This window comes from Squalius cephalus, assembly GCF_949319135.1.
Source record: "Squalius cephalus genome assembly, chromosome: 15".
In the NCBI taxonomy this organism is placed as follows: Eukaryota; Metazoa; Chordata; class Actinopteri; order Cypriniformes; family Leuciscidae; genus Squalius; species Squalius cephalus.
This window is the reverse complement of record NC_137136.1, coordinates 1,672,501-1,690,043: the sequence shown is the minus strand read 5'-3', so window position 1 is coordinate 1,690,043 and position 17,543 is coordinate 1,672,501. Positions and strand designations below refer to the sequence as shown.

General features: G+C 33.8%; 1 protein-coding gene across 2 annotated transcripts in view; it reads right to left on the bottom strand.

Annotated features, from left to right (window-relative positions):
• Window positions 1-173: 173 nt before the first annotated feature.
• tap1 (transporter 1, ATP-binding cassette, sub-family B (MDR/TAP)) overlaps window positions 174-17,543 on the bottom strand; it is a 19,076-nt gene continuing 1,706 nt past the window's right edge. For both annotated transcript variants that reach the window (XM_079894385.1, XM_079894384.1), the window contains exons 3-13: window positions 16,676-16,871; window positions 15,573-15,687; window positions 14,961-15,091; window positions 12,934-13,139; window positions 11,582-11,779; window positions 10,951-11,079; window positions 9,959-10,147; window positions 7,054-7,227; window positions 6,793-6,952; window positions 4,324-4,460; window positions 174-1,913 (exon numbers count right to left, since the gene is read on the bottom strand). In XM_079894385.1, the coding sequence (XP_079750511.1) occupies window positions 1,677-1,913; window positions 4,324-4,460; window positions 6,793-6,952; window positions 7,054-7,227; window positions 9,959-10,147; window positions 10,951-11,079; window positions 11,582-11,779; window positions 12,934-13,139; window positions 14,961-15,091; window positions 15,573-15,687; window positions 16,676-16,871 (1,872 nt within the window). In that variant the 3' untranslated portion in view covers window positions 174-1,676. The remainder of the gene's footprint in view (window positions 1,914-4,323; window positions 4,461-6,792; window positions 6,953-7,053; window positions 7,228-9,958; window positions 10,148-10,950; window positions 11,080-11,581; window positions 11,780-12,933; window positions 13,140-14,960; window positions 15,092-15,572; window positions 15,688-16,675; window positions 16,872-17,543) is intronic.

Genomic DNA, 17,543 nt, shown 5'->3' with positions numbered 1-17,543 from the left:
TTTTAAAAAAAAAAAAAAAAAAAATCATTATCAAACATTATTGGGTAGACATGCCTATGTAACAATCTTTTTTTTTCCTTTTTTTTATCAACAAATTTTTTTTAAAAGTGAACAACTGATCTGTTAAGCATTAAATAAAAAGTAAAAAATAATAAAATGACATTAATGAAAGTTATACATCAATATATGTTTATTATTTACAACATGAACATATATCAGCCACAGGGGGAGAACTGCTTAGCATAAGGCAAGGCAAGTTTATTTATATAGCACATTTCATTCACAATGGCAATTCAACTTATTTACCACTTCTAGAAGATCTGCTTCTAAACTGTTTAACACACTTCTGAAAAAAGACATGGGAAGTGTGTCAAGGGCGCAGGTTGATGTTTTAAGGTGCTGTACGGTTTCTTCCAAACCTTTCTGATATTACTGATTTTCTCAGACAAGAAAGAAGCAAACTCACTGCCAAAAATTCTCTATCATTTATATAGCCAAGAAAAAGTTCAGAACAGAAAGAACCATAAGTGTAGAGACAGATATGGTTTGAGCGCTGGGAAAATGTTTAACGAGCGATTTACTAGCCCTGGTTAACGGTATATGGGTGACTCTCCTGAAACATGTCAAGAACAGAACATATTTTATCCAGAAATAAAAAGTAAATTATGTTTGGTTTATAGAAAGAAAAAAAAAACTTTTTTCCCACATGGTTTTAATGGCAATTCAATTATATATATATATATATATTTATTTACAGTAGTGTCCAAAAGTTGAAAAAGTGAAAATTGATATCTTCAAAAATTTGATAAAATGTGTAGCTGTACTTGGAGTTGATCGTTTTATTTGTGATAACGCAATGAAACATGACAAATTGTGCCGACATAATTTTTGCCAAAATAAATGAGAGCCAATTAAATATTAATAACGGGTTATGTTTGCTTTTTCCTGTCAGCTTTTTAAGTTTCTATGCATTTTTTTTTACATAATAAAATAAAAACGGTCACTGTAGTTTGCCTTTTTGCCAAATAATTGTTTGGCCTAATAATAAATACCTTAACAAAGTTTATTGTTTCTGTTTGTTTAAAAATATAAAATATTTAATATTTTGATGGTTTCATTAAACTTGTAGGGTCATTAAAAACAAATTTCCCCTCCAGACATCACTTTTGCACACTACTGTATATATAACGGTATGCCATTATAATGGTTAGCCATTTACATTGAAAAAAACTATTTAAATTTAGTTTATCCTCATGCAAACTAATTTTTTTTTAAATGGTTTAGTGCAACTTACAACACACCTGTGCAATTGCACTATGCATTACATAATGGAATGGAAATATAATACATATCCAAATGAAATATACGTGTGCAGTAGTTTTTGTGCACATTATGCATTTTGTTTCAACTTGGAAAAATACGTCACAATAACAAAAAATGTAAATGATTCTAAAAATGGCTTAAAAATAAAGTTTTCTATATTTCCAAAATAATGGATTTGGGGGCGAAATCTGGACATATTTTAGTGAGATTCACCCATATCTTTACTCACGTTTTTGTGATATTTACACCTAATTTAAAAATACTAGCAGAATCAACAGCTGAGAAATATGTGCTGATGTAGAAAAAATGTCATGTGATTAGTGCTGACATCACATGACAGCTGATGTAGATGATCATTGGTCGGTGTGTGTGACGTCTCCTGCGTTGTTGCGGTGGATGGCGGTGTTCTGTTGTTTGGCGAACTCGGCGTAGTACCCCTGTTTGGCCAGCAGTTGCCGATGGTTTCCCTCCTCCACCACTTCTCCTTCTCGGAGGAAGACGATGTGATCTGCGTTCTCCACGCCGCTCAGTCTGTGTGTGATGAGCAGAACCGTGCAATCCTTCAGGTCCTTCTTCAGAGCGCTGTACACCTGAGAGAAGAGGAGGACAAGAGGAATCAGCCACCAATGATTGAATATCTCTGCATTTCTAACCCTCATCCTTCCCTTGCTTCTTTCTAACACATCTTTCCCTCGCGGGTCAAAATGACCCGAAGCCCTAAACTTTTTTGCTGTTGTTTTTCTTGTCCAGAAAGCTTATTTTATTTCATTTTGATAATATTTTTTCTATTTTTTTTCTATTTTTAAAGTTTTGGTTGCTATTGTGTTACTAAGTGGTTGCTAGGCTGTTTGGGTGGTTGCTAGGCAAAACTCTATTTTTTCTATTTTTTAATGCACATTTTCTTGGAGATTCTTTGTTATTTTTTATTTTATTTACTTTAAATTACTAGATTTGATCAATAAATAATAAATGAATAGTCATTTGAGCACATTCCTCATATTCTTTCAACTTTAATTCAAAATAACTCACAATTTCATGCATAACCCTTTTAATTCAGCTCAAAATATCTTGCATTGGGTGTGTCTTTGCCGACCTCTTGTGGAAAATAAATAATAGGACATGATATTTCACGACTCTTGCCACTAGATGGCCTTATAGCTCATAAAGCACATTGGTCAACTTGTGGTGTTTTAATTGTGATATCCTCCTGGGACCCAAGAATAGACTTTTGTCCACTGTAGTGGACATTATATTTTAGTGAATTTCTCTGACATCATACATGTCACATGACACAACCTGGGTGTCCTGTAAAGAGCACATTCAGGACTTTTCAGAGACACCAAATGTTTGGAGGTTTCACCATGAAAACAACTTCTCCTTGGTCTTTAAAAATGTCTGACATTAATTTAGTGATCAAATGTAGCATTCTTATGGAAATATGATAATATATTGTAATTATAATTTAAATTGGACTACTTTTCAAATTGTATTTCATAAAACAACATCTCAGGAAAATGTTAAGGGGTTTCAAATAAAAAAATGCTTTCTGTTCCAGAACAGGGCGTTGATTTCAAACGTGTAGAGGACATCAGGACTTACATCATGTTTATCAGGCATTTTGTGAGACACAACAAGTGAATATGGAAATAAATTATACATCAATATTCCTATGAAATATTAGATATTATTATTAAAATGTTGCCAATTATTACTCCAATTATTACACTTCTTTTTTCATTAAATGTTGCTCCAAGAACACATTAATGTGCAAATTAGATACAGTGTATAGATACATTGCATTGAATGGGAATATTCATTTATGGCCATTTTACCCACATATTGCATAAAGTAAAATGGTGTATCAATTCATTCCGTTATTTCTTTCATAACATAGTTGAGAATCATCTTTATACAAATTTTGGTTGAAAAAATCCTGAAACCCCAAAATTTATTGGTGATTGAAAAAAAAAATCCCATTGTTTTTGCCTATACACATAATTTCATGTCATTTTATTTTTTAAACAACTTAGTCCTGGCGTCCACTACAGAGGACATAGCATAACGTATGAATAAAATATTATTTTTCAAAAATGTTTTTTTTACCATTTGTTTATTGTGCTCTAAACAGTGTGATGACATGGAAAAAAACTAAATTCACAAAACTTTTTTTTTCTGGGTCTCAGGAGGATATAAATAAAGTAGGTATACCAAGTTTGGTGAAATTATCTCATTTCGTTCAAGAGTGATAGCCGTTTGTTTTAGTAAACGTTTAGTAAAACTTTAAACGTTTTAGACGTGAATTGAAATTTCGACGTTTTTAGCTAATTATTTCTAACAATATTTCAGCACTGGTTTAGTTCCGATTGGGCGAAAAACCTAGAAATAGTTCGCTAAAGTAGGTTTAAAAAAAATCCAAAATACCCCAAACCTTTGCCAGGGCGAGTTATGAGTGATGGTACTTATAATCGCTGTAGTTTCAAGTCTCAACGACTTACGGTTCGGTCTTTCTGATCACTTTAATCTTTGAAAATCCTAACAATTGCAATAGGGTTTCAGCATTACGCGCTTGAACCCTTCCTTATAAATAGTCGCACCGCTTTTACGTTAAAAGTCAGGCGGATATCAAGGCAAATGTTCTGCAGTATTTTGTTTTATCTGTTTCCTTTTATTTATTTATTTATTTATTTTTTGATAGACACCTTAATTATCTTTCAACAGACACTTTCTGCCTGTAAATCATCTATCTCTTTTATTTTTATTATTTATTATTATTCTTTAGGCATGTGTATCTGTTTCTCTTGTGCATCTCCGTTTTATATTTGTTATCAGTTATGTTCTCCACACTGAATTAAGTCAGTGAAAATTTGTCAGTGTTAATGCTAGTAACTCTGTTCGTAATTGAATCCAATTCACGTTTATTTGTATAGCACTTTTCACAATACACATCGTTTCAAAGCAGCTTTACAGAAAATGCCACATTACAAAAGGTGTCCATCTTACCTTGTGTTCACTCTCGGTGTCCAGAGAGCTGGTGGCATCATCCAGAACCAGAATCTGCGGTTCCTGGATCAGAGCTCTGGCGATGGCGATGCGCTGCTTCTGTCCTCCGGAAACCTGACCGCCCTTCTCTCCGGCGTCTGAGGAACACCAAACAACACCTCTCACTCTCTACAACAACTTTAGATCAGAAATATATATATATATATACAGTACAGGCCAAAAGTTTGGACACATTACTATTTTTAATGTTTTTGAAAGAAGTTTCTTCTGCTCATCAAGCCTGCATTTATTTGATCAAAAATACAGAAAAAAATGTAATATTGTGATATATTATTACCATTTAAAATAATTGGTTTTCAATTTATTATACTTTAAATTATCATTTATTTCGGTGATGCAAAGCTGAATTTTCAGGATCATTACTCCAGTCTATCACATGATCCTTTAGAAATCACTCTAATATGATGATTCATTATCAAAGTTGGAAACAGTTCTGCTGCTTAATATTTTTTCATAACCTGTGATACTTTTTTAGGATACTTTGATGAATAAAAAAAAGAAAAAGAAAAAAGAAAAGAAAAAAAAAGAAGCAAATGTTTTCAAGATAGAAATCTTTTATAACAACAATATACACTACTGGTCAGTAATTTGGGGTCAGTAATTTTTTTCTTTATTTTTTTTTAAATAAATCAATAATTTTATTCAGCAAGGATGTGTTAAATTGATAAAAAGTGATAATAAAGAAGATTTATATTAAAAAAAAAATATATATATTTTGAATAAATGCAGTTCTTTTTAACCTTTTATTCATCAAATATATTAGGCAGCAGAACTGTTTCCAACACTCATAATAAATCAGAACATTAGAGTGATTTCTAAAGGATCATGTGATTGAATGGATGTCACATGTGACACTGAAGACTGGAGTAATGATCCTGAAAATTCAGCTTTGCATCACCGAAATAAATTATAATTTAAAGTATAATAAATTGAAAACCAATTATTTTAAATTGTAATAATATATCACAATATTACATTTTTTTCTGTATTTTTGATCAAATAACTGCAGGCTTGATGAGCAAAAGAAACTTCTTTCAAAAACATTAAAAATAGTAATGTGTCCAAACTTTTGGCCTGTACTGTATATATACAGTAGTCAACATCTGAAGTGGATCAAAATAGTTCATCAAAGTCGTCCTAAGACAAGAATGGGTATTGTTCAAAATTCATGTTTAACTTTGATCCACTTCAAAATGTTTACTACTGTATATATATATATGCTTACTATAAGTACTATTAAAGATGTCCTATTGTGCTTTTTTACATGTTCATCTTTCTTTAGTGTGTAATGTTGCTGATTGAGCATTAAAAAGCTCTTCTCTATATCAGTGTCAGTGTTTCTGAACTCCTGAAACGCCTCCACTGCAGTCTTGAGTTTCTTCCGGGAACGAACAAACATCACAATATTCCTCATTATAATAATTCATATGCAGAATAAAGGGGCGGGGCCTGGTTGAGTTAGTTAGTAGTGTGTTAAACTGGCGGTTATGGTAAGGGGCGGGACATTTCCCAAACACACTCGAAGCGCTCGACCAATCACAACACACTCCTCCAGCCGACCAATCAGAGCACAGTGTGCTTTTCAGGAGGAGGGGCTTCATAGAGACAGGAACTAAACTGTTTCCCAAACGCATTGTTAGGAACTATGTTTGCAATTTCCGTCGTTATCATCAGTTCAACGAGTCGGTGTTTCCCGAAACCATCGTTTCAACGAACATTCGCAAACAGCCTCGCAGAGTTGTGTGTGAGCGACAGATCTCGACCTGTGATTAGAAGAAGAGTTTTTAGTTTGCATGACATGTGGACTCAATAAATCCTGATCTTGAGCAAAATAATCGAGCTGACATTCAGTGCAATCTGTGTCTTTTATATAGAATACATACAAATGTCATTTACATCTTTTAGTTTGTCAAGAGATTTAAAGCGTAGCATGTGTGAACGAGCTCTAGTGTGTAAGAACGAGCCTATGATTTAATCTGGAAATAAAGCAAAATAACTGAGAAAAATTAGAAATATTCCTCAGATGCATGTCCGTAATTATAGCAAAACATCTAGCGTTAATTTAAAAAAGAAGTTATTACTCCATAACATCATTAACTAACGTGGTTGAACGACCAATTTGGGACAATACGGTTTCGGGAAACAGTCGTGACTATAGTTGATTTCTTCAAGGATGATCGTACTATAGTAGTGAAGCAGCGAGTTACAGCGTTATACGGGAAACACTCCTGAGCGTTACTGACAGACTGGGAAGAGAGGAGCCGCAACAATGGAGAATATGAGGAAATAATGCATGAAAACCTGTTCTAGTAGAGCTCAAAAACTAAATCAACATAACAGGTCCCCTTCAACACTCTTAACCTCGCCATGAGCGATTATAGTGAAACTCACCAAGTGTTTAAGACTCACCCGTGTCGTATCCTTTAGGTAAGCTGGAGATGAAGTCGTCTGCGTTGGCCAGCTTGGCAGCGGCGCGTATTTCTTCATCCGAGGCGTTTTCTTTGCCATATCTGATGTTTTCCAGCACAGACCGAGCAAACAGAACCGGCTCCTGAGACACCACACTAATCTGGGAGGGTGGAGATTAAACAAGGTCAGCAAACATTTATGTTATATTTATTTATATTCGCTTAAATGCAGCTATTAGTGTATAGCAAATAATAGGATTACCTTCTTATGCAGATATTCGTCCTTGTAGCTCAGCAAAGGCTTCTGGTCCAATAAAATCTGCCCATTTTGAGGCTGGTAGAATCTCTCCAGCAAACTCACAATAGTGGTTTTTCCAGAACCTGACGGACCCACTAGAGCCGTGATCTGGCCCGGCTTCAGCTCCAGAGAGACGCTCTAGAAGCGACAACAACACAGATTTCATTAAATATGGAGAAGTGGCAAAACCAGATATCCAGTCTGTGAAAAATTTACATCTTCACCCTTTATTTAAATATTATTATAGATTTTGCATAGTTATGCTTGGAGTCAATTTTTGTGATAATAACACAATGAAACATGTCAAATTGTGCAAATTTTTGGCCAGAAATTATGAACAAAAAGCAACAACAAGAGAACAAACTAAATATTAATAACTGATTGTGTTGTCGTTAAAGGGGTGATGAACTGAGAAATCAAAATTTCCTTGAGCTTTTGACATGTAAGAGATCATCATACTATAATAATATCCTGTAAGTTTCAGAACTGAAAACTACCTTGTTAGTCCAATAAAAGCTTTTATAGACATCAGGCTCAGCAAACGACTCGTTTTTCAAAGTGGGGAACTATGACGTCAAAGAGGATAAAACACCGCCTCCACAAAAGAAGATCAACGCCTACTTCAACACGGCCTGTTTAGCCCCGCCCACCGATTCGCCCAAACATGCTAAATAACATAGGACGACATGATAATTGCTTACCGGATCGAGCTACTTACAAGCAATAAACATCATGCTGTTTACTAAATATTGTGCGTGCCTGTTTGTGGAAGAAGACCGTCTGCATAAGCTTCCTTCGGATTCCAGCATGGTTAAACCATAGGGGTTAAACCTTATTAAATCAGTCAATCACAATTTCCCGACACGGATCTGCCAGCAACATGTAAGTAACCATGTGTATTCTAATGCCTGATCTGCGATCAGTGATTTCTGATGTGTAATTATTCAAGTTCAGATTCTCTTAAAATCGTTCAATACTGTTTATGCATCAGTGACTAAACGATCAACTTCACATCATTTCTCGTAGTATTATGAAAATAATATTTTTTAAACGGTTATTAAATTTTATACAGAAAGCGATCAAAGAACGATCCCTTTCGCCCAATCTGTCAATCAAACAGCACAGCGCGAGCCGCGAGAGCTAATCTGGACACTTACCAAACTCGTGATGACATAATGACGCTGTTACACTACACAACGAAGCTCTTACTGTGATTTGGTGTAAGCATTTGTGAGAGTGCAAAAATTGCGTTGCAATGATAAGATCTTTATTCACGCGATCAACAGACTGTCTGTCATCTGCTCAGTGCTCATCATGTTGCAACCTTTCATGTGATGGAATAGATTTAAATATAATGCTTTAAACTATATTTTTCACGATTTGTTAATGTCGATAGCTGTACTAGTAAAAACGTAGTAAAAGTTTTCGAGAGAGTTCATGTAATACTAGCTATTTCATTGCAAGCATGTCAGCCAATCACAGCAGTGGGCGTTTGCACTGCAGTCTCACATCAGACACGCCCCTTAAAACTGAGCGTTCAAATCTGAGGCTGAAATCAGGCTTGGAAAAATGGCTTTTATTTATAAATTATGACAATTTTTGATGTAAAAATCATACTAACATTATAAGGGCACCCCATGCAACATTATAAAATAATAAAACAATCCAGTTCATGACCCCTTTAATGTTTGCGTTTTCCTGTCAGATTTTGTATTTCTATGCATTTATTTGTAGCTGTAGTTTCCCCTTTTTGCCAAATAATTTTGTCAGATAAAATATTTAAAAAATAGAAAATATTTTGAGGAAATCTTAAGAATTATTGAATAAATAGAGATACGAAAGATATAAGGAATGAAAAAAAAGTAATGGTAGGAATAAAAATAAAATAAATAACCACATTGGGAATACTTCTGGAGTAAAATGTAGTTTTTTATTTTGTATATAGTTATAAAAATAAATAATAATAATAAAAAAAAACATAAGTATAAACTGATCGGATCAGATACCCAAACTACTGGCAGAGTAATAAATATAGAACTATATATCTGATTAAATTAAACAGCTACTGTGATGGCTGACACTGCCTTGTAACAAACTGCACTGATACTACAATTGATGTCTTTTATGCCCCTTTTTTCTTTCTCTTATAATATTTGATACTGTAATAATAATAATAATATCTGTTTCACAAAATCAGTTTTGCTGTTTTTTTCTTTCAGCCAATATACCCCATTGTTGAATGTCTTTACTCAGTTTTCAGGTACCATCCAAATGTAAGGAAAGTTGTAAATACTGTAAGAAAAACTTAAAGAAAATTAAAAAATAAAATATTTTCAGAGATTTTCAGTAGGGTGAAAACAAACATCCTCTTCGAACATCGCTTTTGTATGAAAGCTTGTTTCCGCCACGGAAAAAAACTATTTAAAAGATAATTGCGACTTTAATATCTCACAGTTTTTTCAAGACTTTTTCTCTCGCAATTCTTACTTTTTTTCCTCGCAAATGCAAGTTGATAACTCACAATTCTGACTTTATAACTCGCAATTGTGAGTTTATATCATGCAATTCTAAGAAAAATTGTGAGATAAAAAGTCGCAAGTACCTTTTTATTTTTTATTCAGAAGTGGAAACAAGCTTCCATAATTTTACTGTTATTAATTAATTTTACCATAATTTGTCACAATTTTAATATATTTAGTTTTTTTTCCATCACAGTAATGAGAATGAGATTTCTTCAGTGCATTACAGTAATTAAAGCATTAAAATGTGCTTCGTTCTCATATAGTGTCATAATACAAATTTTCTTCATTTTCTTTAAGCAAAACATAATTCTTTTAATTGTGTGAAATATAATAGGAGCTTTGCACACCTTCAGCACATCTGTGTCCGGTCTCTTCGGATAAGCAAAGGTGATATCTCTGAAGCACACGTGTCCTTTTAGATTATGAGGAGCGAGAGACCCGTCTGGAGGAACATCCGGCTTTCGGTCCACATACTCGAAGATCTTTTCTGAAGCACCGACCGCCTTCTTTACATGCGGCCAGTAGGACATCAGTACCTGTGACACAAGCGGCAGGGATTTCAAGCCACAAACTGGACGAGGAGAAAAAAACAGTGCTGGTTTCTCATGCAACAGTCAATGCTAGGCTGTTGTGAGCGGATTCTGGTGCTTTTCAGTCATTTTTGACCAAAAAAATGTACATTTGTTGTTGTTGTTTTTTTTTTTTCTTCATTGGAATGGTACGAAACTTGATAAAGGTTTTGGCACTTGCTATGTAAACACAAAAAAATCATGGACATGATTCGAACAGGTTAAATGGTCCTGAAAAAAAAAAAAATAGTCACACTAAATAAGTCAAAAATGAGCGCATTGGAAATGAATGGGAGACGAGTTTCCTCTAGTGGAAGCGTTTGGTACTGCAGTCGAACACAATCTGACTGAAAGCTCATTTTTTGAGATATAAACCTCAAATTTTGATTTGTTTAGATATATGACTTTGATTTTCTCACAGTTTCAGAGTAAAACGTTTTAAAAAATATATATATTTCATATAAAAATTGTAAAAATAAACTTAAGTTAAGTTCACTTTTTAAAACTTTTTTCACTTCAGCAATAATCTGCCAAGTGTCGTCTTAAACTTAAATCTGTGCTCTAAAGAATTCAAGACTTACCACAGTTTAAATTGGAAATTTAATTTTCAGGACTATGCTCAAAAAGTGAATAAATGGATTATAAATACAGCGTAAATATAATTTAAGTACCATAAAATCCCCTAAAAATACAAAATATTACATAAAAAACATTATAGAACTAAAATATCATACATTTATTTCATTTAAATAAACATTTTGAGGGATTACCTCCACCGCTGATGTGAACTGAAGCTCATACAGCACAAAGGAAACCAGATCACCGCTACTGACATCACTTCCTGTCACAAGCCGTCCTCCATAGTACAGTATACTGACTTTCAAAGCCAGACTGGACATCTGAAAAATGCACATTGGATTTCAAACTCAGACTTCAGGATGCATTTGAAAATCGCACGGGTTTATCTGTGGCAATAGCCAACAATACATTGTATGGGTCAAAATTATCGATTTTTCTTTTATGCCAAAAATCATTAGGATATTCAGTAAAGATCATGATCCAGGAAGATATTTAGTAAATTTTCTACCGTAAATATATAAAACATGTATTTTTGTGAGTGAATGCAGCACAATTGTGAACATAAATGAACAACTTTAAAGGAAATTTTCTCAATGTTTCGATTTTTTTGCACCCTCAGATTCCAGATTTATGCAATAGTTGCATCTCATCCTAATATTGTCCTATCCTAACAGACCATACATCAATGGAAAGCTTATTAAATCTCAAAAAAAATTGACCCTTGTGACTGGTTTTGTGGTCCACATGTGTTCAAAATTAATACTGTGCACAGAATGCATAGAATAGGTTTGTAAAAATGTGCATTATACCAACAAAACTCACACTATTGGTCCACGTTGAGGCAGCGTAAGCAGCGGCCTCCACTTTGTTCAGGGCGTACGTGCCTTCTAGACACTTCTTGTACCTCTCGGTTTCTCCGTCCTCGTTTGCAAAGCTCCGGACCGTCTTCATGGAGGAGAACGTTTCCGTCGCAACGTCGTTGGCTTTCGCGAGAGATTCTTGCACTTGCGCAGAAAGTTTCTGAGGGGGAAACATTAGCACACATCAACACAAATGCACACTTGATGAACTTGAGATATGAAGGTGTCACTGGAAACATCTGCATTTCTTTCTGAAGAATCCCAACATTTGGAAAAAGCTGCTTGATTTTATTTCTGTCTGATCTGAAAGTCATTGTGAAAGTTTTGTGCATGGTTTATTTACATCATAGAAGTCTTAAGGCAAAATAGGCGAAACCATTGATTTTTCATGAACTGGTCGATTTTTAAAATTTGGCCTATTTTGATTGTATTTTGACTTTCTGAAAACATCCAAAAATGCATATTTTATCACACTTTATCTATTTGCATCAGTAGATTTATATTCTGAAGTTTTGCAAGTCAATGAGATACTCTTATAGATTTTGTTAATATATTGAATCCGTTTTTTTGTTTGTTTTTTTGGGTTAGTTTTTAAGTAATTTTGTTGTGTGTTTTTGTAATTTTTAATATATATATATATATATATATATATATATATATATATATATATATATATATGTTAATGTCTATATAGTTTTTTAGTATTATTTAATTTTAATTATTTAATTATTTTAGTACAAGTTAAACTAGATTCAAATTAAAAACTTTTGCTTTTGCAACCAGCTGAAATAAAATATGTTTAAGTTCTTTACTTTTTATTTTATTTCAGTTAACATTTATTTTATTTCAATTTTTTTTTATGGTTTTAGTTTTAAATTTATTATTCGTCTACCGGTAATTCATATAACATTTTACTCTTTAAAAACTTGCTGTTGATAGTATTTTCTGATTTATGGAGTGATAAAATGTTGTTATTTAAACTTGGTTAAGATATTTATCTGACAAAATGATTTGCCAAACTATAGCTAGAGGTTATATTTTACTATGCAAAAAAAAAAAAAAGCATGGAAAAACAGGAAAAAGTAAACATTGACTACGACATAATCTGTTAATACTATTTCATTGTCTCTCTCGTTTTTTGCACGTGTTAAAAATTTCATTGCGTTTTTATCGCAAATAAAAAAATCGACTCCAAGCACAACTACCCAATATGCTTACAAAATATTAATAATAACATTTGAATAAAAGCTGAAGATTCCAATTTTTTCTCACCCGGGACGTCACAAAAATGAATAAAATTAATATCAATGTTACCTGGTAGAACCGGCCGGAAAATTCTGGGATGACCAAGATGATGGGGAGGCCGAGAGCGGTGAAGATGGACAGTCTGGCGGAGAGCAGCATCATGGAGCCGAAGAGGAAGAGGATGCGCATGAAGTACCACATGAGCAGACTCAACTTCTCACTCAGAGACTCACTCATGGTGTTGGTGTCGGTGGTGATGCGAGACACGATGTCACCTGAACACGAAACCGGTAAAAGTCCTTTTAATTCGTCACATCTCAATTGAATTTTCATGTTAAATGTCTTTTGACTGACACTTCAAATCAACATTTCAAACAAAAAATATATAAACCTTGACAAAAAGTTGTCATTGAGAATGTCTAAATATATATCCAAATCCACAACCTAATAAAAGTAAGTAATTAGAGGGTATATACAGGATTTAATACCTTTTTTAAGACTCTTTCTATACATTTTAAGACCTCTTTGCAACTATTACTATTGATTGTAAGATAGCACAACTAAACAGTCATCAGGCCCTATCTCGCACCCAGCGCAATTGACTTCGTACAGCGACGCATGTTTCATTCCTATTTTGCACCCGACGCACAGCGGACTTTTCCCTCCACAGAAGCACGTCGGTAAACTAGGAAATGAACTTGCGCTCCCGGGGGCAGTTCAGGGAAAAGAGGAGGCGTGTTCCGGCGCAAACGTTCCCTGGTGCTATTTTGCAGTTTCAGAAAACAATTCCGCCACTGACCAGGAGAAACCTCGTCTAAAGTCAGTGGCGTGTTGCACATGTTATTCAGATGCTATTTTAAGGGCGCATGCTTGGCCATAATCAATGTAGCGTGAGCACAACACACACACACTTTGCTTCTCTCATCTACACACAGACGTAGCAGTTCCAATTTTGCAAACCATACATTATTACAAGGAACAATATTACCACACGAGGGAAATCATTGTTGTGTCCATGAAGATGTGGAAAATAGGCATAAATCTAGCTTACACATTTACCCAAATTATCATACGCCTGTTTAACCGAAGCTAATCTGGGTGTGTTTCTCCATCCCCAATGTCACTTCTCTGTGTTTTACGGCCCTGACGGGAACGTCGGTCTCCTCGGCTGTGAACCGCTCCTGCAAATCCACCGTTATAATAGCAATCCGCCATGGAACAAGCGCGCCTGCTCTTAAAGGGAATGTGAGATGACGCTCTGATTGGTTTATTTCACGTTACGCCCAAACCACACCTATGAGTAATGAAGCGACTTCAGACCAACACATTTTAGATTTGCGTCGGGCGCAAGAGTCATTTATCCCGCCGGTATAATAGCAACAGCGCCCGAGACCCGCCCACATAGTTACTTGCGTTTCGCGTTTGATACTTGCGTTTCAGATCGTTAAAATAGGGCCCTTAGAATCATAATAATAAAAGTAAGTAATTACAGGGTATATACAGGATTTAAGACCTTTTTTAAGGCTCTTTCTATACATTTTAAGACCTCGTCGCAACTATTATTATTGATTGTAAGATAGCACAACTAAACAAGTCTTAGTTTGTGACACCTCCTTATCAATGCAACATAACTCAGAAGGGTGGGAACGAAAGCACAAGAGAATTACTTGACAAATTAATACAATTCTTTGGACAAATATACATAATGAAAAGATGATACAAAATTTAACACCTTGGAAACTGGCATTAAATACTTTTTAATATATTTTAAGGGCCTTCATTTTCTCTAAATTGATTTATCAACTTTTAATACTTTTTACAACACCCTGAATTATGTCTAAAGCCTCGTTATATACAGCTATATAGCAATCTAGTGGTTACACCATGGCATTGCAGATAATTTTCTACTAGATGACACAAATCTGCCTTCAAAAAGCTGGATTTTAAAGGCATTGTCTCTATTTACCATGAAATACAGCTTTAATTGAAAAATACAAAAATAAAAGTGACGGCATGAGTTAAAATGATCAAGACAGAATCAGCAACATATGATAAAGTTAAAAAACAGCACTAATGGACTTTGTTTGCAGTTTTACCTGTGGAGGCTTTATCGAAGAACGCAATATCTTGTTTCAGCACCGACTGGAAGACGAGCGCCTGGATGGACGTGTGTATTCGGCTCATGGTGATGTTGTAGATGAGGTCACACACAAACTCACACACGGCGCTGCAGAAAACGGGAGGAAAGTTATAATTTACTATTAATAGATACAATACTTTTATCTTTAATGCATTTAAGGTGTTTATCTTCAAAAGTTTGGGGTCGGTGACATTTTTAAAAATGTTTTTGAAAGTCTTCTGCTCCCCAAGGCTGCGTTTATTTAATAAAAAATAAAGTTAAAAAAAATTAAATATTTTTATAATGTAAATCAGCTGTTTTCTATGTGAATATATAGTAAAGTGTAATTTATTCCTGTGATCAAAGCTGAATTTTCAGCATCATTACTCCAGTCTTCAGTGTCACATGATCCTTCAGAAATCACTCTAATATGAGGATCTGATGCTCAAGAAACATTTATGATTATTCTTCATATTTGGATTTTTTTTTAAGGATTTTTTTGTGTCTTGATCAGTTTAATGTGTCCTTGCTGAGTAAAAGTCTCACTAAACCCAAACTTTTGAACATTAGATTGTCTGTGTGGTCTCACCTCATGATGGTCATCAGGGTCATGACAGTGATAGCATGGTTAAAGGCCTCAGGTTCGTCTTCATTCATGATCCAGTCTGTCATTTTACCGGTGTAATGAGGAATGGCCATTTCACCTGTGCGACAATATGCATGTAAATACGCATGTACTATCTTCTAATTTGCTTACAGACAAAAAGAAACAACCTTTATCATTATTGACCCAAATTATTCTGCAATCTCTACATCTGGAAGAATCAATAAGTTGCTGAAAACTCTGTGTTCATTGTGTTTGCAAACTTGGCATGCTTTTGTGTGCTGAACAATTACGAGAGCAAACTTGGCCAAAGTGAAACTAAAAGTGACATGCGATCACATTTAACTTTCTTTCATTTGACAGACTATATAAGTTTTAAATTACACAGTAGGCTAGATTTCAAGGTAATTATTTACAGATCATAAAGCCATTACAGGAAGAAAAAATAGAAAGATACATTAACAACACAATAGTTACTCAAATTGTAATAAGTTAAATCAAATTTAAATAAATAAATAAAAGGGCATTATGTATTGTCTAGGCAATGGGTCTAAAAATATTTTTAAAAAATAAAATAAATAATAATAAAAAAGTATAAAAAAATAAAAATAAAAATAAAAATGTAATGATTTAAATAAACAAATAATACATCAACAATACAGTAATGTAGTAATAGCAACAAAATATTTTACAAATAATATTTAAATTTTATATCATTTCCACAAGGATGATCATATTTAGTGATTCTTTTTATTTGTAATAATAACGCGATGAAACATGCCAAATTGTGTGGAGGTCATTTTTTACCAGAAATTATGAAAACAAGAAAGAACCAATGAAATATTATGAAACATGAATGCAATGAAATATGTCAGCTTTTTGTTTTTCTATGCATTTTTTTAACCTGTTGCCCAATAATTTTGTCAGATAAATACCTTAACCAAGTTTAGTATATATAAAATATATAAATATATAAAATATTCAATATATAAAATATTTCCCTCATATTTTGATGGTTTAATTGAACTTAAACGGTCATTAAAAACAATTATCACTTCTGCCCTCGACTGTGTGTATGACATTTTTACCTAAAGAAGATATAACCACAAAGAAGAAGACGGCTGCAAAGCGTCCACTGAATGGCTTCATGTATCCCAGCAGCCTTTGCAGCGAAGCCTGGCCCTTCTGCTCTGTTTTCTGCGCTTTGGTTGTTGGAAGGAGATTGAGTACATAGCGCTTCCACAGCAACAGAGACAAAGCCAACACCAAATACCCCTGCAGAAGCTGAAATATGATCGGATTTTAATACATACACACCTGACATTTAAAACACTCTTCCACACGTGTGTTTGACATTTAACCCTCTGGTGTTGCTCGATCATTTTAGACATTTTTAAATCGCAATTTGATTAGAAAAATCTCTAAACATATATAAACTGGTGTGACTGTAACACAAAGAAAGCTTTTGCAAATGCATGAAATAAAATCAACAATTAAGCATAGACACTAATCTATGGAAACTTGTTTCTGCCGCAGAATGAAAAATAAAAAAGGTAATTGCGACTTTTTATCTTACAGTTCTGACTTTTTATCTCAGAATTGTGTGATATAAAGTTGCAATTGTGTGATATAAAGTTGCAATTGTGTGATATAGTCGGAATTGTGTGATATAAAGTTGCAATTGTGTGATATATAGTTGCAATTGTCTGATATAAAGTTGCAATTGTGTGATATAGTCGGAATTGTGTGATATAAAGTTGCAATTGTGTGTTATAAAGTCAGAATTGTGTGATATAAAGTTGCAATTGTGTGTTATAAAGTCAGAATTGTGTGATATAAACTCGCAATTGTGAGTTATAAAGTCAGAATTGTGTGATATAAACTCGCAATTGCAAAAAAAAATAGAATTGCAAGTTTATTTCTTGCATGCAAACTCGAAATTCTGACTTTTTTTCT